We start from the raw sequence: 19,846 nt of genomic DNA on the forward strand, positions 1-19,846 counted from the left end.
ATTTGTAATTTTGTTCAATTGTTTAGAAATACCTGCCTTTCTTTTTGCAACTCCAGACAAATCTCTGTGCCATTAATTTTGAAGTAATGGGAACTTCTAAAGGACAGTTTCATCTTTGATATCCATTTCCTTCATTTAGCTACAGAGGTCATCAATTTAAAAGAAACACAATTGCAAAAAGCATACTCAATGCTCTTTTAATACTTATCAGATCACTAAAAACCAGCTGTACAGTCTAATTTTGCAATTATTACTACTTCACCTCTCAATATAATTTAGTTTTTACAAAGAAAATGGCAAACTCCACACAGTTTACTACTATTATACTAACTGGCTACTTTGAGGTAGGGCAGACTAAATACATTTATTTTGCTCTTTTGGTAATATTGTACCTGACTATCATATTAGCAAATTTACTACTCATTGTTTTGATTTGGTTAGAGCGATCCCTGCATGAACCCATGTATATTTTTCTTTGTTGTTTGTCGTTTAATGAATTATATGGAAGTGCTGCATTTTTCCCCTTTATTTTAACCAATTTATTGTCAACATCCCATGAAGTAACAATTGCTTCTTGTTATGTACAAATATATTGTCTGTATACATATGGAGCTATGGAATTTGGAAGTTTAGCAATTATGTCTTATGACAGGTATATAGCTATTTGTTATCCTTTATTATATAGCAGTATCATGACTTGTAACAGAGTTTGCATATTAATTGTACTGGTTTGTGTTCTATCTTTTTTAAAGTTCACCATAAACATTTTTTTAAGTATTCGCTTAGAGTTATGTGGAAATGTAATGGAGAAAGTGTGGTGTGACAACTATCTTCTCGTAAAACTTGCTTGCTCTGACACCAGCATGAATAACATTTATGGTATATTTGGTTCCATCACCACTATTGTTCTTCCCTTAATGCTTATTTTATATTCATACATAATGATTATGAGAGTTTGCTTGAACTCTCCTATAGAGACTTTTCAAAAGGCCATGACCACCTGTGCACCACAACTTGTTTCACTTGTAAATTTCTCTGTTGGTTGTTTTTTTGAGATTTTCTCAAGCAGATTTGATAAAATACACATGCCTCCTGTTTTGCGTGTTATAATCTCAGTGTATTTTGTGATCTGTCCACCACTTCTAAATCCTATAATGTATGGTATAAGGTTGTCTAAGATAAAAATTGCTTTCAAAAAACATATTTATTTGAAGTAGATTACATTTGCTTTGTTTTTCTGTTGGTAATGTTTCGATTGCTTCCCTAATATTATAAACTGAAAACCTGATTTAAAATATTGTATAATAATACTGAGGAGTCCAAACATTTTCTTTTATCCTACAAAGAAAAGCAAGCAAACAATAAATTGTATATTATTGAATATATCCTATTTTTAAGTTGTTATATATTCCATATACTTTCAACTGTCACTAAAATGTCTGATGCAGAATTAAATTATTCAGACCCACTTCACTTTTTTAATTGTGTTATGTCGCAGCCTGATACTACAATCATTCAAGTAGAATTTTTTTTTCACTCAGTACCTTATAATGACAAAGTAAAAACTTTTTTTTTTTTTTATATATATATATATATATATATATATATTTTTTTTTTTTTTTTTTGAGCATTGCATTCCACATTCCACTCTTCTGGGAAGCTGTTCCACTAGATTTCGGAGTGTGCTTATGCATATTTGTGTTAATCAGCCACAAGGGTGTTATGAAGGGCAGGTGCTGATGTATGTGAGGAGGCCTGAGGTGCAGTCAGCGTTCCAATTCATCCCAAATGTGTTCAGCTCTATAGTCACTCAAGATCTTCCTTTCCAAAGCATGTAAATCTTCAAGGAGCTCACTTTGTGCACAGGGGCATTGCCATGCTGGAACAGTTTTGGGTTTCCAAGTTCAAGTGAATGCAAAATGTTAATATAGTGCATCTAAAGACGTCCTGTACAATTGAGAGCCTCAGCTTTGTGGTAACAATATACATATATTGCGGGAAAGGTCAGGTGACCCAATTCTTTTGGCAATATACTGTATGCAATCAATGAGTAAATTATACCTATAATTATCAGTTTGAAGCAACATTGTCATAACATTTGCATTTGTTATATTTTGTTAAACTTGAAAGTTGCTATATAATATTGGACCAATTTCAGAAATTAAAAGTTTTAATAAAATTAATACTTGTGTCAGAATGTCAGTAGTGTGGAGGGCATTGTTCCTAATGTGATGACATGAGATCTTATCATGTAGCAGGTATTAGATAACAGGCGGGCAAAAAAAACCCAAGAACATTCCACTATCAAATACACAAAGTTCAAGTGGAGAAAACATTTTATTATACCCTAACCCTCGACCCTAACCCTTATATAACCTTAACCCTAGACATTCTATAAAATTAAGTGCCTACAGCTTTGTGGTGATCGTTTGGAAAAGAAACACATATGGCAGATAAGATCAGGTAAACTAATACTTTTGGCAATTCAGTGTATGTATGCAGACCCCTTGTAACAACACTTGAAAATAAGCTCAGGTGCCTCCAAATTCCCTTGGTTATTGCTCAGATATTTCACTTTGACTGGAGTATACCTGTGGAAAAGTTTATTGATTGGATATGATTTGGAAGGGCACACAGCTCTCTACAAGAAGGCCTCACAGCCGACAGGAAACCCATGGAAACCCGCTTAGAGTTTGCTAATAGTCACCTGGAGGACCTTCAGATTTTGTAGAACAAGATTCTCTGGTCTAATGAAATAAAGATTGAATTGTTTGGCCTCAAATATACGGTAAATGTTTGCAATGTCTGGAATGTCACCCAAAAAAACTCAAGCTGTAATTGCTGCCAAAGGTGCTTCATCTAAATACTGTTTGAAGTACTGAATACTTATGTTTTGTTTTTGTTTTTTTTAATTTGCAAGCATTTTTAGAATTCTGTTTTCACTTTGCCTTTATGTGGTAGTGAATGTAGATTAATGAGAACAAAAATGTAAACAATTTAAATTTAAATTTAAATAAAATAATTTGAATGATTGAAGTATCAGGCTGCAACATAACATGAAAAAAAGTGGTAAGTGAAAGTGGTTTAAACAAGTCTTTTAAAAGGTCTCAAAATAAAAAAGGAATTTCAGGTGATTAGTCAATTGGGAATGTAACCCAGCCATTATGGATGCACAAGCCAGTGCCGGTCCCAAGCCCGGGTAAATGGGGAGGGTTGCGTTAGGAAGGGCATCCAGCGTAAAACATGTGCCAAATCAAATATGCGGATCACAAATGAGAATTTCATACCGGATCGGTCGAGGCCCGGGTTAACAACGACCGCCACAGGTATCGTTAGCCGACAGGGTACCGGTGGAAATCGGGCTACTGTTGGCCGAAGGAGGAGAAGGAGAGGAGGAAGACGTCTACAGAGACGGCAGGGAAAGGAGCAGTGTAGGAGAGTGGAGGTTCGGGTTGGTACTTTAAATGTTGGTACTATGACTGGTAAAGGGAGAAAGGTAGCTGATACGATGGAGAGGAGAAAAGTAGATATGCTGTGTGTTCAAGAGACCAAGTGGAAAGGGAGTAAGGCCAGGAGCATTGGAGCTGGATTTAAACTGTTTTATCATGGTGTGGATGGAAAGAGAAATGGTGTAGGGGTGATTCTGAAGGAAGAGTACAGTAAGAGTGTAGTGGAGGTGAAGAGAGTTTCTGATAGGGTGATGATCGTGAAGGTGGAAGTTGAAGGGATGATGATAAATGTCATCAGTGCCTATGCTCCACAAGTTGGCTGTGAGATGGAGGAGAAGGAAAGATTCTGGAGTGAATTAGATGAAGTGGTAGATGGTGTACCTAGGAAAGAACGATTGGTGATTGGGGCAGACTTTAATGGGAATGTAGGTGAAGGGAACAGAGGTGATGAGGAGGTGATGGGTAGGTATGGTTTTAAGGAGAGGAATGTGGAAGGGCAGATGGTGGTGGATTTTGCTAAAAGGATGGAAATGGCAGTGGTGAACACTGATTTTAAGAAGAAGGAGGATCATAGGGTGACGTATAAGAGTGGAGGAAGGTGCACACAGGTGGACTATGTGCTATGCAGGAGATGCAACCTAAAGGATATTGGAGACTGTAAGGTGTTGGCAGGGGACAGTGTAGCTAGACAGCATCGGATGGTGGTCTGTAGGATGGTTTTGGAGGCGAAGAAGAAGAGGAGGAGAGTGAGGACTGAAAAAAGAATAAGACGGTGGAAACTGAAGGAGGAAGAGTGTAGTGTGAGGTTCAGGGAAGAGGTCAGACAGAGGCTCAGTGGTGTTAAGGAGGTGTTGGATGATTGGGCAACTACTGCAGGAGTGATGAGGGAGGCAGCTAGAAAAGTACTTGGTGTAACATCTGGAAATAAAAAGCAAGGCAAGGAGACGTGGTGGTGGAATGAGGAAGTGCAGGAGAGCATAAGGAGAAAGAGGTTGGCAAAACAGAAGTGGGATAGACAGAGTGATGAGAAAAGTAGGCAGGAGTACAAGGAGATGCGGCAGCAGGTTAAGAGGGATGTGGTGAAAGCCAAGGAAAAGGCATATGAGGAGCTGTATGAGAGGTTGGACACTAAGGAAGGAGAAAAGGATTTGTACCGATTGGCCAGGCAGAGGGACCGAGCTGGGAAGAATGTACTGCAAGTTAGAGCAGTAAAGGATGGAGAGGGAAATGTGTTGACTAGTGAAGAGAGTGTGTTGAGAAGGTGGAGGGAGTATTTTGAGCAGCTGATGAATGAGGAAAATCAGAGAGAAAGAAGGTTGAATGATGTGGAGTTGGTGAAGCAGGAAGTGGATAGGATTAGTAAGGAGGAAGTGAGAGCAGCGATTAAGAGGATGAAGAGTGGAAAGTCGGTTGGACCAGATGACATACCGGTAGAAGCGTGGAGATGTTTAGGAGAGATGGCAGTGGAGTTTTTGACCAGATTGTTTAACAGGATTTTGGAAGGTGAGAAGATGCCTGAGGAATGGAGAAGAAGTGTGCTGGTACCGATCTTTAAGCATAAAGGAGATGTGCAGTCTTGCAGTAACTACAGGGGAATTAAGTTGATCAGTCACACCATGAAGTTATGGGAAAGAGTAGTGGAAGCCAGGCTGAGAGAAGAGGTGACCATCTTTGAGCAGCAGTATGGTTTCATGCTGAGGAAGAGCACAACAGATGCCTTATTTGATTTAAGAATGTTGATGGAGAAGTATAGAGAAGGACAGAAGGAATTGCATTGTGGATTTGTGGATTTAGAGAAGGCGTACGACAGGGTGCCAAGAGAGGAGTTGTGGTATTGTATGAGGAAGTCAGGTGTGTCAGAGAAGTATGTGAGGGTGGTGCAGGACATGTATGAGGACAGTGTGACGGCAGTGAAGTGTGCAGTAGGAACGACAGACTGGTTCAGGGTGAAGGTTGGACTGCATCAAGGATCGGTCCTTTCCTGTTTGCAGTGGTGATGGACAGGTTGACGGATAAGGTCAGACAGGAGAGTCCCTGGACTATGATGTTTGCAGATGATATTGTGATTTGTTGTGAGAGTAGGGAGCAGGTTGGGAAGAGCCTGGAGAGGTGGAGATATGCGCTGGAGAGAAGGGGAATGAAACTCAGTAGGAGTAAGACAGAATACATGTGTGTGAATGAGAGGGAGGGCAGTGGAGTTGTGCGGTTGCAGGGAGAAGAGCTGGAGTGGGTGGAGGAATTCAGGTACCTGGGGTCAACAGTGCAAAGTAATGGTGAGTGTGTTAGAGAAGTGAAGAAAAGAGTGCAGGCAGGGTGGAGTGGGTGGAGAAGAGTGACAGGAGTGATTTGTGATAGTAGGGTATCTGCAAAAATGAAAGGGAAAGTTTATGGGTCTGTGGTGAGACCTGCGTTGTTGTATGGATTAGAGACAGTGGCATTGAGTAAAAGACAGGAGGTGAAGCTGGAGGTAGCAGAGCTGAAGATGTTGAGGTTTTCGTTGGGAGTGACGAGGATGGACAAGATTAGAAATGAGTTTATTAGAGGGACAGCGCATGTAGGATGTTTTGGTGACAAGGTGAGGGAGGCGAGATTGAGATGGTTTGGACATGTGCAGAGGAGGGACATGAATTATATTGGTAGAAGAATGCTGAGGATGGAGCCACCAGGTAGGAGGAAAAGAGGAAGGCCAAGGAGGAGGTTTATGGATGTGGTGAGGGAAGACATGAAGGTAGTTGGTGTAAAAGAGGCAGATGTAGAGGACAGCGTGGTATGGAGACAGATGATCTGCTGCGTCGACCCCTAATGGGAGCAGCCGAAAGAAGAAGAAGAAGAAGAAGAAGAAGAAGTCAATTGGGAATGTAAGCATATGGATATAAAAAATGGCATCTGAATTCAAAGTATATTTTGTAATATTTCATATCAGAATAATTTTTTTTATATTTTCCACTCTTAGATGGATAAAGAATAAATCAGAGAGAAGTGTGGTATACTATTGTTACGTGGCAGTAACGGAGGCGGAAGCCAAGGTACCAGCGAACACAGTTTATTGATCAGTGAAGACAGATCCAAACACAAATACTCGCTGTGATGGAGTGAGTGTGAGTGAATATCCGTGGTGCACTCAGGGAGCAAAACAGGCGAGACACAAGGCTTCAGTAGGGACACATGAAAGGTGGGGTGTATGCGATACCTTGGTGGCAGCTCCAGCCGGTAAGATACGTCGCTGATCTGGTCGGAGATCCTGAACGGCCCAATGAACCGGGGGCTTAGCTTGCGGCAAGGCAGCTTCAGCTTCAGTTCTGTCGTCGACAGCCATAGCAGGTCCCCAGGATGGAAACGCAGGGACTTCAGCCGCCGTGCGTCAGCGTGTCTGTGGGAGTTGCAGAGGGCCGACACAGCTGGGTGTGCGCCGACTCCCAGACCTGGTTGCTCTCCCGGAACCAGAAATCCACTGAGGGCACGTTGCTCGGTCCGTCCGACCACGGGAACAAGGGCGGTTGGAACCCAAGCACACACTGGAAGGGGGTAAGGCCAGTAGAGTCCTGGCGGAGCGAGTTCTACGCATACTCGACCCACCGTTGGAAACGACACCAATCCCCTGGTCCTGGCCGCAGTAGGTCCTCAGGTATTGGCTCAACTCCTAGGTTTTACGTTCCGTCTGGCCGTTGGACTGTGGGTGATACGGACGTGAGGTTCACTGACACCGCTAGGAGCTGAAAAAAAGGCCCTCCATACTCGAGACGTAAACTGAGGCCCGCAGTCTGAAACGATCTCCTCCGGGAGGCCGAAGTTCCGGAAAACGTGGTGGAACAGAACTTTCACTGTCTCAAGGGCAGTAGGCAGACCCTTCAAGGGGACGAAGCGGCAGGCCTTTGAGAAGCGGTCCACCACCACCAGGATGCAAGTGTTACCCCCTGACAGCGGCAGGTTGGTCACAAAGTCGATGCCCAGGTGGGACCAGGGGCGCTAAGGAATGGGGAGCGGCATCAGCTGGCTCAGTCCCTTGTGGACCGACTGGATGAGTTCACACCGGCAGGTGGTGGGGACGAACACACGGCCCTCGGGACACCCCTCAGGGGCGGGCTCTTGAAGAGAGGCTGTGTAAATCTCACTGTTGATGTCCCAGACAATGGGCCCTACGACGAGTGCGGGAGAAAGGATGGGCTCTTTTTTTGCTGGGCTCCTAAGGCCCGAACATCCGGGAGAGGGCGTCGGCCTTCCCGTTCAGTGCGCCGGCCCGATAGGTGATATGGAACCGAAACCGGGTGAAGAAGATGGCCCAGCGAGCCTGTCTGGGGTTGAGTCTTTGGGAGAAAAAGCACACGGGTGAAGTTGTGGAGGGGTCCCTGACCGCTGGAAGAGAGCGGCCCCTACACCGGTTGAGGAGGCATCAACCTTGACCACGAAAGGCTTCCAGGGGTTCGGGTAACATAACACAACGAGCAAGGCAGACGCGTCGGCGGAGCTTGTGGAAAGCCCACTGGGCCTCTTGAGTCCAGCTCAGGGTTTGTGCCTTTTCCCGGAGGAGTGAGGTAAGGGGAGCTGTGACCCTGCTGTAGCCCTGGATGAACTGGTGATAGAAGTTTGCGAAGGCCAGAAAACATTGGAGCTCCTTTATCAATTTCAGGACCGGCCAGTTCTTCACTGCCTTCACCTTCCCCTCGTCCATCTGGATCCCCTCCGCGCTGATCACGTAGCCCAGAAAGCGGATCCTTTTTTCCGGTGGAACTCGCACTTCGAGAGGTTCAGATATAGCCGGTGGAAACGAAGTACCTCCAGGACGTCACGCACGTGCTTCTGGTGCTCCTCCAGGTTCCATGAGTAGATCAGGATATTGTCTATGTAAACCATGACAAACCTCTGTAGATAGGGCTGAAGTACCTTGTTCATGAACCCCTGGAAGATGGCTGGAGAAATGGAGAGGCCGTACGGCATGACCTGGTACTCGTAGTGTCACTAGGGCGTGATGAAGGTGGTCTTCCACTTGTCTCCCTTACTGAAGTGTACCTTAGGTCCTCCAAAACTGCTGGAACAAGCGGGAGGGGGTAAGGGAGAGGTGCAATCAAGAGCGTACATAGAAACAATTAACGGATGCCTGGCACGGGTGAGTGAGGGGTTTATGTGCACGCGTGTAACGAGAGTCAGGTGTATGCAATCAGTATGATGGCGAGGAGCTCCGTGCAGGCGGGGCGCGCACGGGAGAAGAAGCGGGGTGCTCCCTGACAACTATAAACTGTTTAAATATTATTATGTACATGTGTTTAATAATTTGCTATTATATGTACATGTCTACCTTTGTCAATATACAGCATGGGTGCTCAAGTCTATAGCTTAAATTTCTAATATGTACAAAAAAATCCTGACTAAAATACTGTTTGCTACTGTCTTTTAATTTCTTTTTTAATAATTTTTATGAAGAACAAAAACAGCAAACAATTATAGAGGTAATCTTACAAGACTTGTTCTCAGTCAAGGCTTAAAAACTTAACTAAAATACTCTCATAACTTTAATCTTAATTTTGCTCTATGTAGTGAAGTGCCAAGAAACATTGAAAATGTTTGTTTTCTCTAGAAGAAAACATGAGACTTTATCACTTCTTATTGTCCATTTAAAAATGACAGCAGGATATTTTTTCCTTATGGGTTTTTTTTTTGATGAGGGGTGTTTTTCCACCTCCAGGTTTTTTCCCCTCCATGCTTTAAGGTTGGGATGTACTCTTTCTTCTTTTTTCTCCAAACATTGCGAGTTGAGTTTATAACAAAAAGTTATATTTCGGTCTCATGTGACCACATAACCTTCTCCCATGCTTACTCTGGATCATCCAACTTCAGGACATGGCCTGGACATGAGCAGTGGGATCTTGCGCACGCTCCAGGATTTTAATCCAAGACCGTGTAGTGTTTTCCCAATTGTTTATTTTCTCATTAAAATCAACTTTAGTTCTAGATCCCTTACCTACAAGTTTCTTTAAACAGATAATTCCAAAAGTACTTGAACCTGGTTAAAAATTATAAATTCTTCCATTAGCACTGGTTGCAACTAAAACAAGCAATCAGAGTGGAAATCCCTGGACTCTATGGAAAAAAAACACCCATCACTCTGTCTCACACAATAAATATAAGTGATTTTATCCTGTGGCAACACTTAAAATAACTTCCTGCATAACTGAATCAAAGGCGAATTGATTCTGTATATGCTTCTTACAAACCTTTATTTGTCTTAAGTTTCAAGTAAGTATTTATATCTAAAGCAATAATTTTGATAGATAATAGATAGATTTGATAGATAAAAGTCTGTATTTGTATTCAGATTTTTCACTTTAACTGAATTTGTAATTTTGTTTAATTGTTTAGAAATACCTGCCTTTCTGTTTGCAACTTCAGACAAATCTCTGTGCCATCAATTTTGAAGTAATGTGAACTTCTAAAGAACAATTTCAACTTTGATATCCATTTCCTTCATTTAGCTACAGGGGTCATCAATTTGAAAGAAACACAATTGCAAAAGCACCATCGATGCTCTTTTAATACTTATCAGATCACTAAAAATGTTCAACCAGCTGTACAGTCTAATTTTGCAATTATTTATCTTAGATCTACTTCACCTCTCAATATAATTTAGTTTTTACAAAGAAAATGGCAAACTCCACACAGTTTACTACTATTATACTAACTGGCTACTTTGAGGTAGGGCAGACTAAATATATTTATTTTGCTCTTTTGGTAATATTGTACCTGACTATCATATTAGCAAATTCACTACTCATTGTTGTGATTTGGTTAGAGCGATCCCTGCATGAACCCATGTATATTTTTCTTTGTTGTTTGTCTTTTAATGAATTATATGGAAGTGCTGCATTTTTCCCCTTTATTTTAACCAATTTATTGTCAACATCCCATGAAGTAACAATTGCTTCTTGTTATGTACAGATATATTGTCTGTATACATATGGAGCTATGGAATTTGGAAGTTTAGCAATTATGTCTTATGACAGGTATATAGCTATTTGTTATCCTTTATTATATAGCAGTATCATGACTTGTAACAGAGTTTGCATATTAATTGTACTGGTTTGTGTTCTATCTTTTTTAAAGATCAACATTTTTTTAAGTATTCGCTTAGAGTTATGTGGAAATGTAATGGAGAAAGTGTGGTGTGACAACTATCTTCTTGTAAAACTTGCTTGCTCTGACACCAGCATGAATAACATTTATGGTATATTTGGTTCCATCACCACTATTGTTCTCCCCTTAATGCTTATTTTATATTCATACATAATGATTATGAGAGTTTGCTTAAACTCTCCTAAAGAAACTTTTCAAAAGGCCATGACCACCTGTGCACCACAACTTGTTTCACTTGTAAATTTCTCTGTTGGTTGTTTATTTGAGATTTTCTCAAGCAGATTTGATAAAATACACATGCCTCCTGTTTTGCGTGTTATAATCTCAGTGTATTTTTTGATCTGTCCACCACTTCTAAATCCTATTATGTATGGTTTAAGGTTGTCTAAGATAAAAATTGCTTTCAAAAAACATATTTATTTGAAGTAGATACATTTGCTTTGTTTTTCTGTTGGTAATGTTTTGATTGCTTCCTTAATATTATAAACTGAAAACCTGATTTAAAATATTGTATAATAATACTGAGGAGTCCAAACATTTTCTTTTATCCTACAAAGAAAAGCAAGCAAACAATGAATTGTATATTATTGAATATATAATATTTTTAAGTTGTAATATATTCCATATACTTTCAACTGTCACTAAAATGTCTGATGCAGAATTAAATTATTCAGACCCACTTCACTTTTTTAATTGTGTTATGTTGCAGCCTGATACTACAATCATTCAAGTAGAATTTATTTTCACTCAGTACCTTATAATGACAAAGTAAAACAATTAATTTTTTTTTCTATTTTTAAACATTGCATTCCACATTCCACTCTTTTGGGAAGCTGTTCCACTAGATTTCGGAGTGTGCTTATGCATATTTGTGTTAATCAGCCACAAGGGTGTTATGAAATGCAGGTGCTGATGTAGGTGAGGAGGCCTGTGGTGCAGTCAGCGTTCCAATTCATCCCAAATGTGTTCAGCTCTATAGTCACTCAAGATCTTTCTTTCCAAAGCATGTAAATCTTCAAGGAGCTCACTTTGTGCACAGAGGCATTGCCATACTGGAACAGTTTTGGGTTTCCAAGTTTAAGTGAATGCAAAATGTTAATATAGTGCATCTAAAGACGTCCTGTACAATTGAGAGCCTCAGTCTTGTGGTAACAATATACATATCAGGTGACCCAATACTTTTGGCAATATACTGTATGCAATCAATGAGTAAATTATACCTATAATTATCAGTTTGAAGCAACATTGTCATAACATTTGCATTTGTTATATTTTGTTAAACTTGAAAGTTGCTATATAATATTGGACCAAGTTCAGAAATTAAAAGTTTTAATAAAATTAATACTTGTGTCAGAATTTCAGTAGTGTGGAGGGCATTGCTCCTAATGTGATGACATGAGATCTTATCATGTAGCAGGTATCAGATAACAGGCGGGCAAAAAAAACCCAAGAACATTTCACTATCAAATACACAAAGTTCAAGTAGAGAAAACATTTTATTATACCCTAACCCTCGACCCTAACCCTTATATAACCTTAACCCTAGACATCCTATAAAATTAAGTGCCTACAGCTTTGTGGTGATCGTTTGGAAAAGAAACACATATGGCAGATAAGGTCAGGTGATCCAATACTTTTGGCAATTCAGTGTATGTATGCAGACCCTTTGTAACAACACTTGAAAATAAGCTCAGGTGCCTCCCAATTCCCTTGGTTATTGCTCAGATATTTCACTTTGACTGGAGTATACCTGTGGAAAAGTTTATTGATTGGATATTATTTGGAAGGGCACACTGCTCTCTACAAGAAGGCCTCACAGCTGACAGGAAACCCATGGAAACCCGCTTAGAGTTTGCTAATAGTCACCTGGAGGACCTTCAGATTTTGTGGAACAAGATTCTCTGGTCTAATGAAATAAAGATTGAATTGTTTGGCGTCAAATATACGGTAAATGTTTGCAATGTCTGGAATGTAACCCAAAAAAACTCAAGCTGTAATTGCTGCCAAAGGTGCTTCCAAATACTGTTTGAAGTACTGAATACTTATGTTTTTTTTTTTTTTTTTTTTTTAATTTACAAGCATTTTTAGAATTCTGTTTTCACTTTGCCTTTATGTGGTAGTGAATGTAGATTAATGAGAACAAAAATGTAAACAATTTAAATTAAAATTTAAATAAAATAATTTGAATGATTGAAGTATCAGGCTGCAACATAACATGAAAAAAAGTGAAAGTGGTTTAAACAAGTCTTTTAAAAGGTCTCAAAATAAAAAAGGAATTTCAGGTGATTAGTCAATTGGGAATGTAAGCATATGGATATAAAAAATAGCATCTGAATTCAAAGTGAATTTTTTATTAGTGATCTGATAAGTATCTTAGATGGATAAAGAATAAATCAGAGAGAAGTGTGGTATACTATTGTTACGTGGCAGTAACGGAGGCGGAAGCCAAGGTACCAGCGAACACAGTTTATTGATCAGTGAAGACAGATCCAAACACAAATACTCGCTGTGATGGAGTGAGTGTGAGTGAATATCCGTGGTGCACTCAGGGAGCGCGATCCACTAAAGTTCTGAGATAGAAAAAACGCAGTCCGTGGAGATAATCCCAGGCGAGCTTCGGAAGAAGCGTGATGCTGAGGAGAAGATGGAAAACGTTGCAGTAGCAAGAGCGTACATAGAAACAATAACGGACGCCTGGCACGGGTGAGTGAGTGGTTTATGTACATGCGTGTAACGAGAGTCAGGTGTATGCAATCAGTATGATGGCGAGGAGCTCCGTGCGGGCGGGGCGCGCACAGAAGAAGAAGCAGGGTGCTCCCTGACACCACCCCCTCCCCCCAGGGGCGACTCTGGATGCCCTGACCCTGCGACAAGGCCGGACCCTTGCCCAGGGCACCAAGCTGCGTGGGTGCGTGGCGTGGAACTTCACCAGCAAAGCCGGGTGCAGCAGGTCCTGCCGGAACCGTATCCCTCCCAATCCACCAGGTAGTCGAGGCGACCCCTCCGACGACGGGAATCCAGAACCTCCCGCACCACGTAGACGCCAAACTGATCCACGACCTCCGGCTGGGCGGGCGCCGCGGGGTCACCTTGAGGGCGAGAAACAGGCGAGACACAAGGCTTCAGTAGGGACACATAAAAGGTGGGGTGTATGCGATACCTTGGTGGCAGCTCCAGCCGGTAGGATACGTTGCTGATCTGGTCGGAGATCCTGAACGGCCCAATGAACCGGGGGCTTAGCTTGCGGCAAGGCAGCTTCAGCTTCAGTTCTTTCATCGACAACCATACCAGGTCCCCGGGATGGAAACGCAGGGACTCCAGCCGCCGTGCGTCAGCGTGTCTGCGGGCGTCCCAGAGGGCCGACGCAGCTGGGTGTGCGCCGACTCCCAGACCTGGTTGCTCTCCTGGAACCAGAAATCCACTGAGGGCACGTTGCTCGGTCCGTCCGACCACGGAATCAAGGGGTTTGGAACCCAAGCATGCACTGGAAGGGGGTGAGGCCAGTAGAGTCCTGGCGGAGCGAGTTCTGCGCATACTCGACCCACAATAGGAAACGACACCTATCCCCTGGTCCTGGCCGCAGTAGGTCTTCAGGTATTGGCTCAACTCCTGGGTCTTACGTTCTGTCTGGCCGTTGGACTGCGGGTGGTACGGACGTGAGGTTCACTGACACCCCCAGGAGCTGAAAAAAAAGGCCCTCCATACTGAAGACGTAAACTGAGGCCCGCAGTCTGAGAAGATCTCCTCCGGGAGGCCGAAGTTCAGGAAAACGTAGTGGAACAGAACTTCTGCTGTCTCAAGGGCAGTAGGCAGACCCTTCAGGGGGACGAAGCGGCAGGCCTTTGAGAAGCGGTCCACCACCACCAGGATGCAAGTGTTACCCCCCGACAGCGGCAGGTCGGTCACAAAGTTGATGCCCAGGTGGGACCAGGGGCGCTAAGGAACGGGGAGCGGCATCAGCTTGCCCATGGTCAGGTGGCATGGGACCTTGGACATGGCACAGGTGGGACACCCCTGGATGTAACGGGTGACCTCGGCCATCAGTATTGCATTTGAACAAGCTGGACCGTCCGCTTTTCACCTGGGTGGCCAGGGCCCAGTCCCTCGTGGACCGACTGGATGAGTTCGGTGAGTGTGAACAGGTGGTGGGGACGAACACACGACCCTTCGGGACACCCCTCAGGGGCGGGCTCTTGAAAAGAGGCTGTGTGAATCTCACTGTCGATGTCCCAGACAATGGGCCCTACGACGAGTGTGAGAGGAAGGATTGGCTCTTTTTTTTGCTGGGCTCCTAAGGCCCGAACATCCGGGAGAGGGCGTTGGCCTTCCCGTTCAGTGCGTCGGCCCGATAGGTGATATGGAACCGGGAACCGGGTGAAGAAGATGGCCCAGCAAACCTGTCTGGGGTTGAGTCTTTGGGCCTCCTGCAGATACTGGATGTTCTTGTGGTCGGTGACCACTGTGAACGGGTGTTCGGCCCCCTCCAGCCAGTGTCTCCACTCGTCCAAGGCCAGCTTGATGGCCAGGAGCTCACGGTTGCCAATGTCTGCTCGGTGGCGGAGAGCTTGTGGGAGAAAAAGGCACACAGGTGAAGTTGTGGAGGGGTCCCTGACCGCTGGGAGAGAGCGGCCCCTACACCGGTTGAGGAGGCATCAACCTTGACCACGAAAGGCTTCCGGGGGTTCGGATAACATAAAACAGGAGCAAGGCAGACGCGTCGGCGGAGCTCGTGGAAAGCCCACTAGACCTCTTGGTTCCACCTCAGGGTTTGTGCCTTTCCCCGGAGGAGTGAGGTAAGGGAAGCTGTGACCCTGCTGTAGCCCTGGATGAACTTGTAAAAGAAGTTTGCGAAGCCCAGAAAACATTGGAGCTCCTTTATCAATTTCAGGACCGGCCAGTTCTTTACTGCCTTCACCTTCCCCTCGTCCATCTGGATCCCCTCCGCGCTGATCATGTAGCCCAGGAAGCGGATCCTTTTGTGGTGGAACTCGCACTTCGAGAGGTTCAGATATAGTTGGTGGGAACGAAGTACCTCCAGGACGTCACGCACGTGCTTCTGGTGCTCCTCCAGGTTCCGTGAGTAGATCAGGATATTGTCTATGTAAACCATGACAAAACTCTGGAGATAGGGCTGAAGTACAGTAAGGAAAATAAGTATTTGAACACCATGCTATTTTGCAAGTTCTCCCACTTAGAAATCATGGAGGGGTCTGAAATCGTCATCGTAGGTGCATGTCCACTGTGAGAGACATAATAAAAAAAAAAAATCCAGAAATCACAATGTATGATTTTTTAACTATTTATTTGTATAATACAGCTGCAAATAAGTATTTGAACACCTGAGAAAGTCAATGTTAATATTTGGTACAGTAGCCTTTGTTTGCAAATACAGAGGTCAAACGTTTCCTGTAGTTTTTCACCAGGTTTGCACACACTGCAGGAGGGATTTTGACCCACTCCTCCACACAGATCTTCTCTAGATCAGTCAGGTTTCTGGCCTGTCGCTGAGAAACACGGAGTTTGAGCTCCCTCCAAAGATTCTCTATTGGGTTTAGGTCTGGAGACTGGCTAGGCCACGCCAGAACCTTGATATGTTTCTTACAGAGCCACTCCTTGGTTATCCTGGCTGTGTGCTTCGGGTCATTGTCATGTTGGAAGACCCAGCCTCGACCCACCTTCAATGCTCGAACTGAGGGAAGGAGGTTGTTCCCCAAAATCTCGCAATACATGGCCCCGTCATCCTCTCCTTAATACAGTGCAGTCGCCCTGTCCCATGTGTTGAAAAACACCCCCAAAGCATGATGCTACCACCACCATGCTTCACAGTAGGGATGGTGTTCTTAGGATAGTACTCATCATTCTTCTTCCTCCAAACAGGTTTTGTGGAATTATGACCCAAAAGTTCTATTTTGGTCTCATCTGACCACATGACTTTCTCCCATGACTCCTCTGGATCATCCAAATGGTCATTGGCAAACTTAAGACGTGCCTGGACATGTGCTGTTTTAAGCAGGGGAACCTTCCGTGCCATGCATGATTTCAAACCATGACGTCTTAGTGTATTACCAACAGTAACCTTGGAAACGGTTGTCCCAGCTCTTTTCAGGTCATTGACCAGCTCCTCCCGTGTAGTTCTGGGCTGATTTCTCACCTTTCTTAGGATCATTGAGACCCCACGAGGTGAGATCTTGCATGGAGCCCCAGTCCGAGGGCGATTGACGGTCATGTTTAGCTTCTTCCATTTTGTAATGATTGCAGAGGGCTGAAGTACCTTGTTCATGAACCCCTGGAAGACGGCTGGAGAAATGGAGAGGCCGTACGGCATGACCCGGTACTCGTAGTGTCACTAGGGCGTGATGAAGGTGGTCTTCCACTTGTCTCCCTTACTGAAGTGTACCTTAGGTCCTCCAAAACTGCTGGAACAAGCGGGAGGGGGTAAGGGAGAGGTGCAATCAAGAGCGTACATAGAAACAATTAACGGATGCCTGGCACGGGTGAGTGAGGGATTTATGTGCGCGCGTGTAACGAGAGTCAGGTGTATGCAATCAGTATGATGGCGAGGAGCTCCATGCGGGCGGGGCGTGCATGGGAGAAGAAGCGGGGTGCTCCCTGACAACTATAAACTGTTTAAATATTATATGTACATGTTTTTAATAATTTGTTATTATATGTACATGTCTACCTTTGTCAATATACAGCATGGGTGCTCAAGTTCTATAGCTTAAATTTCTAATATGTACAAAAAAATCCTGACTAAAATACTGTTTGCTACTGTCTTTTAATTTCTTTTTTGATAATTTTTATAAAGAACAAAAACAGCAAACAATTATAGAGGTACTCTTACAAGACTTGTTTGCAGTCAAGGCTTAAAAACTTTAACTTTAATCTTTGCTCTATGTAGTGAAGTGCCAAGTACCATTGAAAATGTTTGTTTTCTTTAGAAGAAAACATGAGACTTTATCACTTCTTATTGTCCATTTGAAAATGACAGCAGGATATTTTTTTCCTTATGGGTTTTTTTTTGATGAGGGGTGTTTTTCCACCTCCAGGTTTTTCTACCTCCATGCTTCAAGGTTGGGATGGTGTTCTTGGGATTGTACTCTTTCTTCTTCTTTCTCCAAACATTGCGAGTTGAGTTTATAACAAAAAGTTTTATTTCTGTCTCATGTGACCACATAACCTTCTCCCATGCTTACTCTGGATCATCCAACTTCAGGACATGGCCTGGACATGAGCAGTGGGATCTTGCGCACGCTGCAGGATTTTAATCCAAGACCGTGTAGTGTTTTCCCAATTGTTTATTTTCTCATTAAAATCAACTTTAGTTCTAGATCCCTTACCTACAAGTTTCTTTAAACAGATAATTCCAAAAGTACTTGAACCTGGTTAAGAAAAATTATAAATTCTTCCATTAGCACTGGTTGCAACTAAAACAGCAATCAGAGTGGAAATCCCTGGACTCTATGGAAAAAAAACACCCATCACTCTGTTTCACACAATAAATATAGGTGATTTTATCCTGTGGCAACACTTAAAATAACTTCCTGCATAACTGAATCAAAGGCGAATTGATTCTGTATATGCTTCTTACAGACCTTTATTTGTCTTAAGTTTCAAGTAAGTATTTATATCTAAAGCAATAATTTTGATAGATAATAGATAGATTTGATAGATAAAAGTTTGTATTTGTATTCAGATTTTTCACTTTAACTGAATTTGTAATTTTGTTTAGTTGTTTAGAAATACCTGCCTTTCTGTTTGCAACTTCAGACAAATCTCTGTGCCATCAATTTTGAAGTAATGTGAACTTCTAAAGAACAATTTCAACTTTGATATCCATTTCCTTCATTTAGCTACAGAGGTCATCAATTTGAAAGAAACACAATTGCAAAAACACCATCAATGCTCTTTTAATACTTATCAGATCACTAAAAATTTTCAACCAGCTGTACAGTCTAATTTTGCAATTATTTATCTTAGATCTACTTCACCTCTCAATATAATTTAGTTTTTACAAAGATAATGGCAAACTCCACACACTTTACTACTATTATACTAACTGGCTACTTTGAGGTAGGGCAGACTAAATACATTTATTTTGCTCTTTTGGTAATATTGTACCTGACTATCATATTAGCAAATTCACTACTCATTGTTTTGATTTGGTTAGAGCGATCCCTGCATGAACCCATGTATATTTTTCTTTGTTGTTTGTCTTTTAATGAATTATATGGAAGTGCTGCATTTTTCCCCTTTATTTTAACCAATTTATTGTCAACATCCCATGAAGTAACAATTGCTTCTTGTTATGTACAAATATATTGTCTGTATACATCTGGAGCTATGGAATTTGGAAGTTTAGCAATTATGTCTTATGACAGGTATATAGCTATTTGTTATCCTTTATTATATAGCAGTATCATGACTTGTAACAGAGTTTGCATATTAATTGTACTGGTTTGTGTTCTATCTTTTTTAAAGATCAACATTTTTTTAAGTATTCGCTTAGAGTTATGTGGAAATGTAATGGAGAAAGTGTGGTGTGACAACTATCTTCTTGTAAAACTTGCTTGCTCTGACACCAGCATGAATAACATTTATGGTATATTTGGTTCCATCACCACTATTGTTCTTCCCTTAATGCTTATTTTATATTCATACATAATGATTATGAGAGTTTGCTTAAACTCTCCTAAAGAAACTTTTCAAAAGGCCATGACCACCTGTGCACCACAACTTGTTTCACTTGTAAATTTCTCTGTTGGTTGTTTATTTGAGATTTTCTCAAGCAGATTTGATAAAATACACATGCCTCCTGTTTTGCGTGTTATAATCTCAGTGTATTTTGTGATCTGTCCACCACTTCTAAATCCTATTGTGTATGGTATAAGGTTGTCTAAGATAAAAATTGCTTTCAAAAAACATATTTATTTGAAGTAGATTACATTTGCTTTGCTTTTCTGTTGGTAATGTTTTGATTGCTTCCTTAATGTTATAAACTGAAAACCAGATTTAAAATAATGCAAAATAATACTGAGAAGGAGTCCAAACATTTTCTTTTATCTTACAAAGAAAAGCAAGCAAACAATGAATTTTATATTATTGAATATATCCTATTTTCAAGTTCTTTGTATATTCCATATACTTTCAACTGTCACTTAAATGTCTGATGCAGAATAAAATTATTCAGACCCCCTTCACTTTTTAATTGTGTTAGGTTGCAGCCTGATACTACAATCATTCAAGTATAATTATTTTTCACTCAGTACCCC

The 19,846-nt window shown here is 42.0% G+C and overlaps 3 protein-coding genes across 3 annotated transcripts; all 3 read left to right on the forward strand.

The window, feature by feature from the left end:
* Positions 1–293: 293 nt before the first annotated feature.
* Positions 294–1,217, forward strand: LOC310730035 (olfactory receptor 1496-like; the record flags this gene model as incomplete). The annotated part of the gene is made up of 1 exon (XM_083548775.1): positions 294–1,217. One exon carries the CDS (start codon positions 294–296, stop codon positions 1,215–1,217), a length of 924 nt encoding a protein of 307 aa, XP_083404901.1.
* An 8,868-nt stretch (positions 1,218–10,085) lies between these two features.
* On the forward strand, positions 10,086–11,003 carry LOC310730069 (olfactory receptor 1496-like; the record flags this gene model as incomplete). Its single annotated transcript, XM_083548821.1, has 1 exon — positions 10,086–11,003. One exon carries the CDS (start codon positions 10,086–10,088, stop codon positions 11,001–11,003), a length of 918 nt encoding a protein of 305 aa, XP_083404947.1.
* Positions 11,004–18,596: 7,593 nt separating this feature from the next.
* Positions 18,597–19,514, forward strand: LOC310730072 (olfactory receptor 1496-like; the record flags this gene model as incomplete). The annotated part of the gene is made up of 1 exon (XM_083548823.1): positions 18,597–19,514. One exon carries the CDS (start codon positions 18,597–18,599, stop codon positions 19,512–19,514), a length of 918 nt encoding a protein of 305 aa, XP_083404949.1.
* Positions 19,515–19,846: the final 332 nt, after the last annotated feature.

This window comes from Silurus aristotelis (assembly GCF_946808225.1).
Source record: "Silurus aristotelis genome assembly, chromosome: 8".
Taxonomy (NCBI): domain Eukaryota; kingdom Metazoa; phylum Chordata; class Actinopteri; order Siluriformes; family Siluridae; genus Silurus; species Silurus aristotelis.